The following is an 11511-nucleotide window of genomic DNA, read 5'->3' on the forward strand; positions in this document are numbered from 1 at the left end:
GAAACGATATTTTATTTGGCCAGAGTTACTAATGTTCGACATTTCTGAGGCTCAGATCCTTTTCCAGTAACTACTGCCTGTCCACACTATTACTGCACTTTATCCCCCGTTGTATCGAAAACATGCAGTGGCTTTACAGTACGCAAGTACAGTGGTGACTACGGAAAACACAGCGCAAGTGATTTCATGACAGTTGTGCACATAGCATCAAGTGGTTCAGTGTGTACTTGTAAGATATAAAAATAGGTAAGCCAACCAAAGTGTCCTCACTCCCAGGTGAGATATAGTGTAAGGGCCCCATACATGAGTGATGGACCACATGTGATTTGTGGCCTGCAATCTGTCATTTGACAGAACACCCGAGTGATCTGCCAAGCAATTCCAATCTGTATTACTAATGCCACTGTGTTGAGAAGTTTTGCTATGGAAAATGAACTGCCATCTTTAGCAAAAATTTCTGAATCCCACAAATATTTGAAAAACACTTAAACTTTTGTAACATTTATTGGAACTGCATTATTTTACAGAATACACTGATGCCAAGTGGGTTTGCAACTTTCAGCTTGCAAAGACAATTCCCTTCATTTATTAGTCATAGTTTAACTGCAAGTTTTTACACTGTTTGCAATTTCAATGTGTGTATAGATGTCAATAGCAGAACTACTGATTATTATAAGTCTATAAATTTTATGAGGGGGCAGAGATTATGTGAAACGACAAGGGATTTGAGTATAGCTGTGTAACATACCCATCCTGAACATTTCAATTTAAATGCCCTCTTCATATTACACTACATAAGTCAACCTGTTTATTAGTTAAAAGACTTAATACTACAATCATCCTATAAATAAATCAAAAATCATGATGAGCCCATTGCACCATGACTTACTATGAACTTATCAATTCTACTTCTATAGCACAAGATTCATAATGCTAATTGCCACAAATTTGGAGGATTTATTATTTCTTAATATAAATAGCAACTAAGCAGATTCAGAAGGATGTAGGTTGCAGTAGGTACTGGGAGACGAAAAAGCTTGCACAGGATAGAGTAGCATGGAGAGCTGCATCAAACCAGTCTCAGGACTGAAGACCACAACAACAACAAATAGCAACTGTAGCTTCTACCTCATTTTTCAGAGTAGCTCGTGGTCACTGAACAATTATAAATTCCAACGAAGATCTTAACATGAGAATAGTTAAACTAAAAACTGCACAACCATTCTTAATAACTAGACACAGGTCACTGCCATACATTGCTGCTTACCAGCCAGGCAGCCATACTGCAAGTGCGAATTGCATGCAGTCCATCTAATTGCTTGGGATTTCCGAGTACTCTGACCATTTGCTGCAATTTGCCCTCACATGACCTAACTGATTAGTCGCCACCCATGCGAAGGATAACTGCAATCCACTGTTTTAAATGTTAATCCCTTTTAAAAATCTGAGTGATTATTCATGTCTACCTCTGTGGCTTCTGATAATGTGGAGTTCTGTGGCAGTACATTGAAAGTTAGATTCTTAGCTTATTCAGAAATGATGGGAGGTTGTTTGCCGCCACTGTACGTCTGGCCATTTCAGATTTGTGGCAAACATTCAACTTTTTATATACCATGTGTTTATGGTAGTATGTGTCAAAATCTACAGTCCTATTTCAAATTTGGGACTAAATATCTTGTAAGTAATCGGCAGTTTGCATTTAGCTCAGTATTTCACTACTACGAGCTAAGACCTGTTTTATTTAGTGAAGTTCATTTTTGTGTCATGTCAAACTAGCAGCCATTTGGAGGCTGTTCCAATCAAGGGAATACTAAATGTTAATGGTTCCCTCCCACTACTGCACCTTCCATACAATCCATATAGAAGCGATACAAAATAACAAAAGGGTACAAGGTACAAAATAATCTAAGATCAATTTAATCTTAATGAAAAGAATAGTTATGAACAATTAATATCTGCCATCCGCAATTAACCGAACACTGGCTCTTTACCTAGCATCGGGCCTCACAGGTCAGCCTGTGGTCTTCAACATCTTCCCTATTAGTAACTATTACATTTAATTCTAATGAAATTTTATGACTTCTAATTTGTCAAGTTAGTCAATTTAGGACATCAATAAGAATTTACCTATGACTGGTCAAGTGTTTGTGGACATTCCTCCTGCACAGGCCTCACAGGCTGGTGTAGTAAGAAGCCTTTTTCAACAAGATTTCAGTCTATGCTGCATATTACATCATTTGCCAACGTTGACTCTCACTGTTATTCTTTCAGTGTTCAACAGTCCTTGTGATAAGCACATTTATTTTGGTGCAGTTTTCCCACAATCTGAAAACATTGCAGAGAAGAGAGGAGATAAGGGAACTGCCAGAGCAGTTTTCTGATTCTCAAAATGCCCAGTGATTAACCCCCATTGATGATCAGGTAGATGTCACTGAAAAATCTGAACTACACAAAGGTTATGATCATTAAGAACCTAATCACAATTTAGAGCAAATTCTGTTGAGTGTGACATTCTCACAATCAAATGAAATGTGGGCTACAGCTCCTCAAGCTGGAATTTCTGGTAATCAGAGCAAAAAGGATGTATTGAAAGAAGACCAGGGATCTACAAGTTATCCAATTAGAACAGTGATAATGTAAAATCTTGTTTTATGCTGTTCTTTCATGTACCCTCATTTAAATTGTGTGGGTGAGCGCGCGTGGGTGTGGGTGGGTGGGTGGGTGGGCGCGCGTGCCAACAAGGAAGGTATAATCATTTACGAGGACTAGGTTGGATGTAGACATGCAAGAAACGGGAAGTTTCTTCATGTTCTGACTCTGACTAGTTTACAAGTCAAAAAATGAGAATGTCAGTAAGATTCTGAGTGTTGAGGATTCCAACCACAGTTCTATGAACTTGTCTTGCAACCTCTTCCATGTTATTCAGAGGGCGTTGCGCTTTGAAAGTGTAGCAGCCCAATGGGAACATAGGTCAACTGACATTAGAACCAGTCAGATTTGAGATGTGGGAAATTACCTTCAGGGATGCCTACAGTCCAAGTTGGTGAACGAATGAACAGTTTGGTCACATTTCAAGGTTGCTGTCCACTTCGACAATACCTGGTAGATACAGAATGAAGTTCTGGGCAATTTGTGACAATGCAACAAGCTACTTGCCAGAAGATGAAAGTGTATTTGGGGAACGAGGAAGAAACCAGAGCGGTGCAACTTTGTGACAAGGTAGTGAAAATCCAGGTGACAACTTTGAAAGTCTGGACGTAATATCAGTGATTTTTCTTATATCTCTTGCTAGTCAGTACTATCCGAAAAAAAGGTGAACTGCCTGCCAATTTCATTATACTTAAAGGGCATTCTCTAGATTACTTTGCTTTCAACAAAGCATGATGACAGCTTCTTATGTTCGTAAGAAATACAAAGCTGTTGCCATCCTTAGCTCTCTTCGTGACCAACCAACAGTATCGTTAGAAGTGAAGAAGCCTGAATTTAGGACATACAATGACACTAAGGGTGGCACTGGCACCATGGATCAGATGTGATGCTACAGTCTTAGAGAAACCTGATTTACTTAAGTGCAATGAATGCCTACATAATTTGGATGTGGCTTGCTACAAATAAAAGAATAAGACTGACTATCAATTTCGGAAAGCAACTAACAGGGGTAAAGGAGTCAATGACTTCATTAGTAGCACTGAATCCACGAAGAGCAGTAAAACTACTAGCTTATAAAATGAGAAGATGTGCATCTTTATTAGGAAATGATGACCAAAGTCAAATTATAAGTTATAAGTGCACCAAACCTGTACACTCTGAACAATCTGCTATTATCTGTACATCCCGCACAAATTTGCAAGAAGAATAAAAGCCACCAATAACAGTAAAAAAATTGTTTTTCTTAAAATGTAAACTTTAGACAAATAAAATTATTTTACAATGGAAAATCCAGGACGGAATGTAACAGAATGAGAAGGAAAGTTGCTACTCGCCATATAGCAGGCACCCGGAACCACACTGTTTCAGTTGCCCGAGACTGTATGCGGTGTTTCAGGCCTTATTGCTTTAAAGCTATAATTGTGAGATTTTTTGTTGTGCCTATCTGCAACTCAGTGTCTCTGCTATATGGTGATTAGCAGCTTTCCTTCTCATAATATTGTAAAATTATTTATACCTCAAAAGTCATTCACATTGCAAGTAGTCAAAATAGTGTCAATTTATGCAACATGGACCTGAGAACCCTGACTGGGGAGCAACACTATACACATTTTCTGGTAAGCAGAGGGTTAAGGCATTAGGTAAGCATCCAGTTCCACCTGGCTGCTTCAACTAATGACATCAATATGGCAGAAACTACTTCCAGTGGATACAAAATGACACTGTCAGTACACACACACACACACACACACACACACACACACACACACACACACACACACACACACACACACACACACACAGACCAACAAATACAGACAAGATAGAAGGAAGGAAGGAAGGGCATCTCACTAACAATCGGGACAACTGGGGAATTCAGGGTTTAGAGTGTGGACCACCTACATATAAAAATACGAAACACCTCACCATTCTAAGACAAATGTTTAAAAATCTCAACTTATGTCAACACTACAGCCCCAAAACCAACAGGAATCTCAAATTTCCCTTGTCCTATACAGCTCAAATGAAGCCCATGAATAAAAAAAACAACTACTCCGAAAAGTAGAATCTCACATTTCCCTTGACTATATAGTTCAAACAGCTCTCCATACCTCCTGGCAAACCACGAGAAACCACAACCACAGACTTCTCACACCAATGTGACTCACAAAACACCACATAAAACGCCAAGTAAAAAAACCACATTCTCTAGATCACAATTGAAATACCATAAATATTAAATAAACCTTCATGATTACTACAGAATAAAAAAATAAAAATTACATACCAACAAAAGCCTCTGACAAATTAATGTAGGTCGGCACGCGCACATGCACACTAACAAAAATACAAAACAAAAGGAACCACAAAAAGCAACCATTTCCAACAGCGCATATTACCCATACTCAAATCCACGTTACCAGAGAGATAATCAAAGCTCAAATGAACACAATACCACACAAACTCAACACGTCCACATCCACCACCAGCGGGCACCCTTAAACAACACAATAACACAAACCAAAACCATACCATAGTGACATACCACAACACCATTATGCATTAAATCAGACAAGTGGAATCTGATGCTCCCAATGGCCCACCAGGGTTAACAAAAGAAAGTTTAGAATAACACCTTGGTAGGAACAAAATTTCTCATATTCCTTTCACCTGACAAACTAAGATATGGCACAAAAATGGAAACAGCAGCAACAGACTGGATTATGTGCGCAACCAAATATCTACATATGTAGATACTGTCCCCACTTCTGGATGATGAGTTATGTCATTTGGCACACCATGGCAGTTGTAAAATTACATTTACATCATAAAACTACAACAAATGTAATGACAGCAAACTATAGAAATAAATCAGCTATTACCAGAGCCTGATGCTATCCATCACAACTGTGCCATGACAGGAGTTTTATTCTGAAATGGCTTGCATACGTATTAGGGCTAGTACACAGTACACACAGATTTCGAAGCATGCCACTTCAGAAATAGCACAGCTGAGCCTCACCTCTTGATTTTGGACTTTATGAAAAGCAATTGGACTCTTCAAACTGCAGTTCCTACATAAGTAATTTTAGCTTGGTACGAGTACATTTGCCTTGCTTGATTATTTGTGCATGGCAACCTCTGAACACTGAAATACAATGAACTAGTCTATAAGTAGAGGTGCCTTTGACACTAGCTATTGTGAATGCAGGTTGCTGTAAGTTTCACAAAGTGAAATTCCCCGATTTACAGAAGTTTTAGCATTTTTCCCTGACAAATTTTGACATCAAGAGTAAGTTAAGACACTGACAATCTATATTTGGAGCTACAGTCCAACAAACAATAGTGCAAATCAGGAAATATCTAAAAAAAAATTTGCAAGCAGATGGTATTTCCTGATGTGAGAAAAAAGTCTTGTGTACTAACATCTTCAGTAATTGTTTTTAGATTAAGAAACATCACTGATTTTATTTAAATAAAATGAAACATTTGATAAAAAACATACTTCCTTGGAGTTGCAAGACAGATTTAAAATACCTTCACTGATTTCAGTAATAACCTCAGAAAAAAAGTAGGCCTTGTAAAAGAAGTGTGTAAGGTGGTGAATTGTGTAAAGCAACACTGTAGGTAACCTACAAAATTTTTGTTCTATTAGTTCATTGTCTGTTTTACCCACTGTGTTATATCTTATTTTACAGGCATCGTGTGATTTCTTTTGATAAATATATTAAAAGAGTGTAAAAACTGCGAGTGAATTTTCTTTCTTACTGTCCATCATACTTTTTAACTGCCAAAGAACAAATAAAATGTCTATAAACCACCAAACTATACAACAGTTATCATGAGACAGTTGCAACTGCTGAGGAGCACCACAGCCCTGCATCATGGATAAAACAAAAACCTGCAGCATTATGACACACACACACACACACACACACACACACACACACACACACACACACACATACAAATTTAAAGTAAACAATATGGATTGTAAAGCACTATTACTTGCCACTGTACCGTAGTGATCAATTACGGATGTTAGCAGAGTAAGTTCATTATCGAACTGTGAATCTAGAAAAGGACAGTGCCAGCCAACACAACTGTCTTTTAGACAAAGGGAGATTATGTAAAACAAAAAGATTTATTTTGGGTGCCAAAATACAAAACAGTAACTTCACCATACTGCTACAATACATGTGCCTACTGTTGCTACTGTGTATTTACACACCGCATCCAGTGCTGCCAATATTCCAAAATACCGTAACAGCTCTGCTCCACTGGATCTGGCACCTGCAGCCTACCACCGTTCTATTACTGAGCATTTACATGCTGACAACCGTAACAGCTTAAGATGCAAACAATCCATATGGAGACCCTTCACTATAGGTGAACATATGCTTGGGCTACTTACCAGTAACCATCCCAGGATAAAACACCATGCTGTTTGTTGGTGTGGCTACTGTAAAGCCATATCCTTTAAGCCCTTTTAATTACTTTTATTAAAATAATTGCAACCCCTTACTAAGCTAGTTTTGTCTGGAAACTTTTTCAGATTTCAAGTACAGTTTGATTTTCTGCTCCAACAGGATCAGCTTTCAAAATAACAATTGTAAAGCAGTTTGAATTCTAGAGAGTGGGCAGCAGACACTCGATTGGAACAGCTAACATCTTCCACCACATCTCAATGATTAACACCCAACCTTGAAACAGGTGTTTTTGCAAATAACCAGTCAAATGTACAATAACGTAGTGTTTTAGCACTTCTACATATTTTCATTAGGACACAGCTTCCATACCAAACAAAATGACATCTGAAACCCCCACAAAAACAAGCATTAAAGCAGATGCGCAGATCACAAACACTACTAGCTTTCCTGCATTCATACACTGTGCCAGCATTCTATTTGATAATTGTTTCCACCACTATTTTACATTCAGACATAACTCTCATTACCATATTTAACTTCATATGATAAGTGCAGTTTTGTACATTAAGTACTGCATGAATTTTACATAAATTGTGAAACCTAATTTAACAGCAACTATACACAAAATACAAAAAACTCAAACACTGAATTATTTGTATTCCTTACTGTGCAATATACTGCTACATTACAGAACAAAATAAATTTTGTGTTATTAACTTCAAGTACCATGGTGTCAGGTATAAATTTTAAATCACAGAAATGTGTAAGGAATGTTTTACTGCTAGTTTAGTGAGATTGTCAAATATATTTACTGTATAAACTGTGTCAAACTGGCTCAGGCATGTCAGTAATCTATGGAACAAAAATAAAACTTGAAACTAAATACAGTAACAAAGCCTATCTGATTCACCATTTACTGTAATAATTCCAATTGCGTTCTCAGTGTTTTCAGACGAATTCTATTATTTGTGTGTTTTGTTATGGAATACTGTTTCACACTTGCGGGTTTAGGCATTGCAAAAATAGCATGCCAAGAAACATTTTTGTATCCCAGATAACATTCCATTACAAATCTGTGTGAAACCTACTTGCACAAAGAAATTTATGAATGTTCTTCAGTACCCCACACACTGCTGCTGCTGCCGCCAAGGCAAAATAATGCTAAAAAACTTTAACAGCTAAGGAAAATTATAAAATGACAAATCAAAGTATCAAGCAAGTCTGTGTAATTTGAAGAGAGCAGGCCTATGTATCTTCAGAAATATTAACTGTGCAATGCAAGAACGATACTTAGGTGCACATTCCTTGCAAATACAAACAAGCAGCATACTAAATCTGCATGTCTTACAAGCCATTGCACTCAAGGAAATAAGTCTAAGCAATACACCAACTGAACTTTGAACTAATCCATGCAAGAGAATGGTTATCTTAGGCCAGTTTATATTCATTTGTGATAATTGAGAATGTCATACTATCAGCATTTTTGCAGCACAAAATATGAATAAATATTCTATTCTTGCATTTCTGAAGTTCATGGAACGTTTAATAACTGCTTGTGTCAGCATCCAAACCAAACAACTTACCAAGTAAAACTACAATTAGCTTTTTCCCCATAATCTTCACAGAAACAATCACAATTTTTCTGTAATCTTACCAGTTGTCTCTCCAAAATCCAAATAATTTCTAAGCTGCAATACAGAAGTGACACCTCATGTCAACAGAACAAAAAATTTAGAGTGTGAGACACCTAAGAACATGCTTACAAAGCTGAATTCTTACCTCAATCCAATGTGACATCCTAAATTCATTATTTTATTGTGTATGTGCACTTCACTCAATAGTGGAAACTATAATTTTAATTCCAATTGATAACAGATGCAAAAAAGCTTTGTACCAGCTTTCATTGGTGAATTATGTATACACTATCTGCCATTAAAGCTTTTAAGTAACAAAAGTAAACGTGCTGAAAATGAGCCTGAAGACATTCCATAGCAACTGAAAGATGCAAACCATATAGTAATACCAAACAAAGTTGACAGTAACATGAACTTAAATGTCATAACCGGACCTGGATAATGCTTACAACAATGTCACCACAAAGGTAAACTTACACAGCACACTTGCATATCAGCACACCAGAATGCCAAACGTTCTACAATGACCATAAAAAGTGTTTTTTGTAGCTATGTACCACAGATTGCACATTTAAATTCCAAAAATAATAAGTTTATAATGGTCTCACCTTTTCAGTGGCTCTGGGTAGCTCTGAAGACTGATGCAATGAAGTATCAGGAACCATATGATTAGCCTGTAACTTTCAGAATTCATATAGGAAAAATAATGGGAAGAGCAGTGGTTGGAAGGAATGAAGGCGAGCTTTCACATTAACCGAGCTGAAAAATGATAAAAACAATGAATATCATAAAATATATATTGATACTTAACAACTGACATGTGAGATCAGGTATTATTCACAAGGCTAATGACAAAACTCGCCTAATAAATATACAAAACATACGGTTTTACAATTTATTTCCTTGCCTGATCTCAAATTTTACAATACAAAAAACTTATTCTGCAACTTCACCCGCCTCCAGCTTCTTCTTGAACGACTCCTTCTTCTGGGCGATCCTGTTCTTCCTCTCAGCAAGGGACAGCTTGGCACGGCCCCACCTCTTCTTGGTAATAGCTGCAGCATCTTTTTCTTTCTTCTTTCGATCTGGATTAGCACGGATATTTGCATGCGCCGTTTTATATATTCCCTCAATACTATCTGGATCAATGCCCAGTTTGATATATTGGGAAAATTGTCTCTTGTACGCCTCATCATCTTCTTCCGCCAGCTGTCGCATGTAATCAGCCACATGCAGGCCAAAGATGTGTTTTCGATGAATCTCAGCATCAAATTCCTTATCCTCGGGGTTGTAACCTGGGAATCTTTTGGTGCTGTGAGGTATATTCAAACCACCGTCCACAGCTCCCTTCATAGCACCAAACACACGAGCTCCAGTAGTTGTGCGGATTAACCCCACATCTAAGTAACATCGAAATGCGCCCGGCCCATCTTCCACCGCTTCAACGTTGTATTCCTCTCCGGTAACTTCTGTGCAGCCGACATAAAGTTGATCCAAACCAAGTTTCTTTAGCAATCTTCTAGCTAGAAGTAGGCCGGTGCAGTAAGCAGCTGCATAGTTGGTCAGCCCAACTTTAACTCCATACTCTGGCAATTCGTGGCTGTATGCAGAACAAAGAATCATATCACCTTCGATTCTTGAATATGCCACTTGACAGGTAATATCTCTGTTGGAAAAACGAACGATCAGGCGATATTTCGGCGTGTTGTACTTGTTCTTCACCTGAGTTGTAAGGCGAAGCCTAGCGCGGTAATCAGTCTTTCCCTCGCGACGCCTTTTAAACTTCACTTGATAACGTTTAAAGTACTGCTTATTCTTCACTACTTTCACAAATCCCATGATGAAATGATATAATGAACTGTACCTCCTTAAATTGCAGCCACGTGGAGCCAAACAGCAACAGAAATATGGAGATCCTTCCACACGCTAGGCTCCTACATCAGAAAGGAAATCTGGCGTTGCCAACTTTACGGTGTTTCAAAGATGACACTAATAATGAACATGAGACGTCCACCAAAGATGTTTTACATGTAGCATCAAGACCCATGATATGAATTTTTAGTAAACTATGAGAAATAACTTGTAAACGAAAACTTCATTCTTGATTTACTAGGCAGCATGAAATACTAATATGAAAACACTCTAGAAAGGACGCTCATAAAATCAAACACTACATCACAGCTGTAAATTATAGTAACAAAAAATCTTTGTAAGTTACTTCATAAAATTACATCGCTGTTACTTGTAATTTATTTATCATTAATAAAAGTTTACAATGTAGTCTTTGACTATAAAAATGGCCCCACAGCATCGCTACAGAGATAACTGTTCGTTTCCTAGAATTAAATGACAAGATCATTTCGAAACAACTACGTAAAAAATAGATACCCAAATTTCAGAAACTCAGTGAAACTTTTGAAATTCGTAAAACACTGCTTCCGCATCTTCCATTAAGGTCGATTACTTAAGAGCAGCCGGCCGGTGTGACCGAGCGGTTCTAGGCGCTTCAGTCGGGAACCGCGCGACCGCTACGGTCGCAGGTTCGAATCCTGCGTCGGGCATGGATGTGTGTGATGTCCTTAAGTTGGTTAGGTTTAAGTAGTTCTAAGTTCTAGGGCCATTTTTGAACTTAAGAACAAGGTACACACGCTAGCGTCATACCGCAGTTACATTAGTGTACTCCCAGTTTTAAATGGCACAACTTAAGAGATGTAACTTTTGGCATGCCATATAAAACTTTCAATTCCGTTATGCATCGTTACACCACTTTTCTTCCACCACTGGTCTCTGGTGGTTAT

At 37.9% G+C, this 11511-nt stretch overlaps 1 protein-coding gene across 1 annotated transcript; it reads right to left on the reverse strand.

The window, feature by feature from the left end:
- Window positions 1-9594: 9594 nt before the first annotated feature.
- LOC124787831 (60S ribosomal protein L5) lies at window positions 9595-10673 on the reverse strand. The gene has a single exon (XM_047254772.1). The coding sequence runs from the start codon at window positions 10550-10552 to the stop codon at window positions 9650-9652; it is 903 nt and encodes a 300-aa protein (XP_047110728.1). The 5' UTR covers window positions 10553-10673; the 3' UTR covers window positions 9595-9649.
- Window positions 10674-11511: the final 838 nt, after the last annotated feature.

This window comes from Schistocerca piceifrons, chromosome 1, assembly GCF_021461385.2.
Source record: "Schistocerca piceifrons isolate TAMUIC-IGC-003096 chromosome 1, iqSchPice1.1, whole genome shotgun sequence".
NCBI lineage: Eukaryota > Metazoa > Arthropoda > Insecta > Orthoptera > Acrididae > Schistocerca > Schistocerca piceifrons.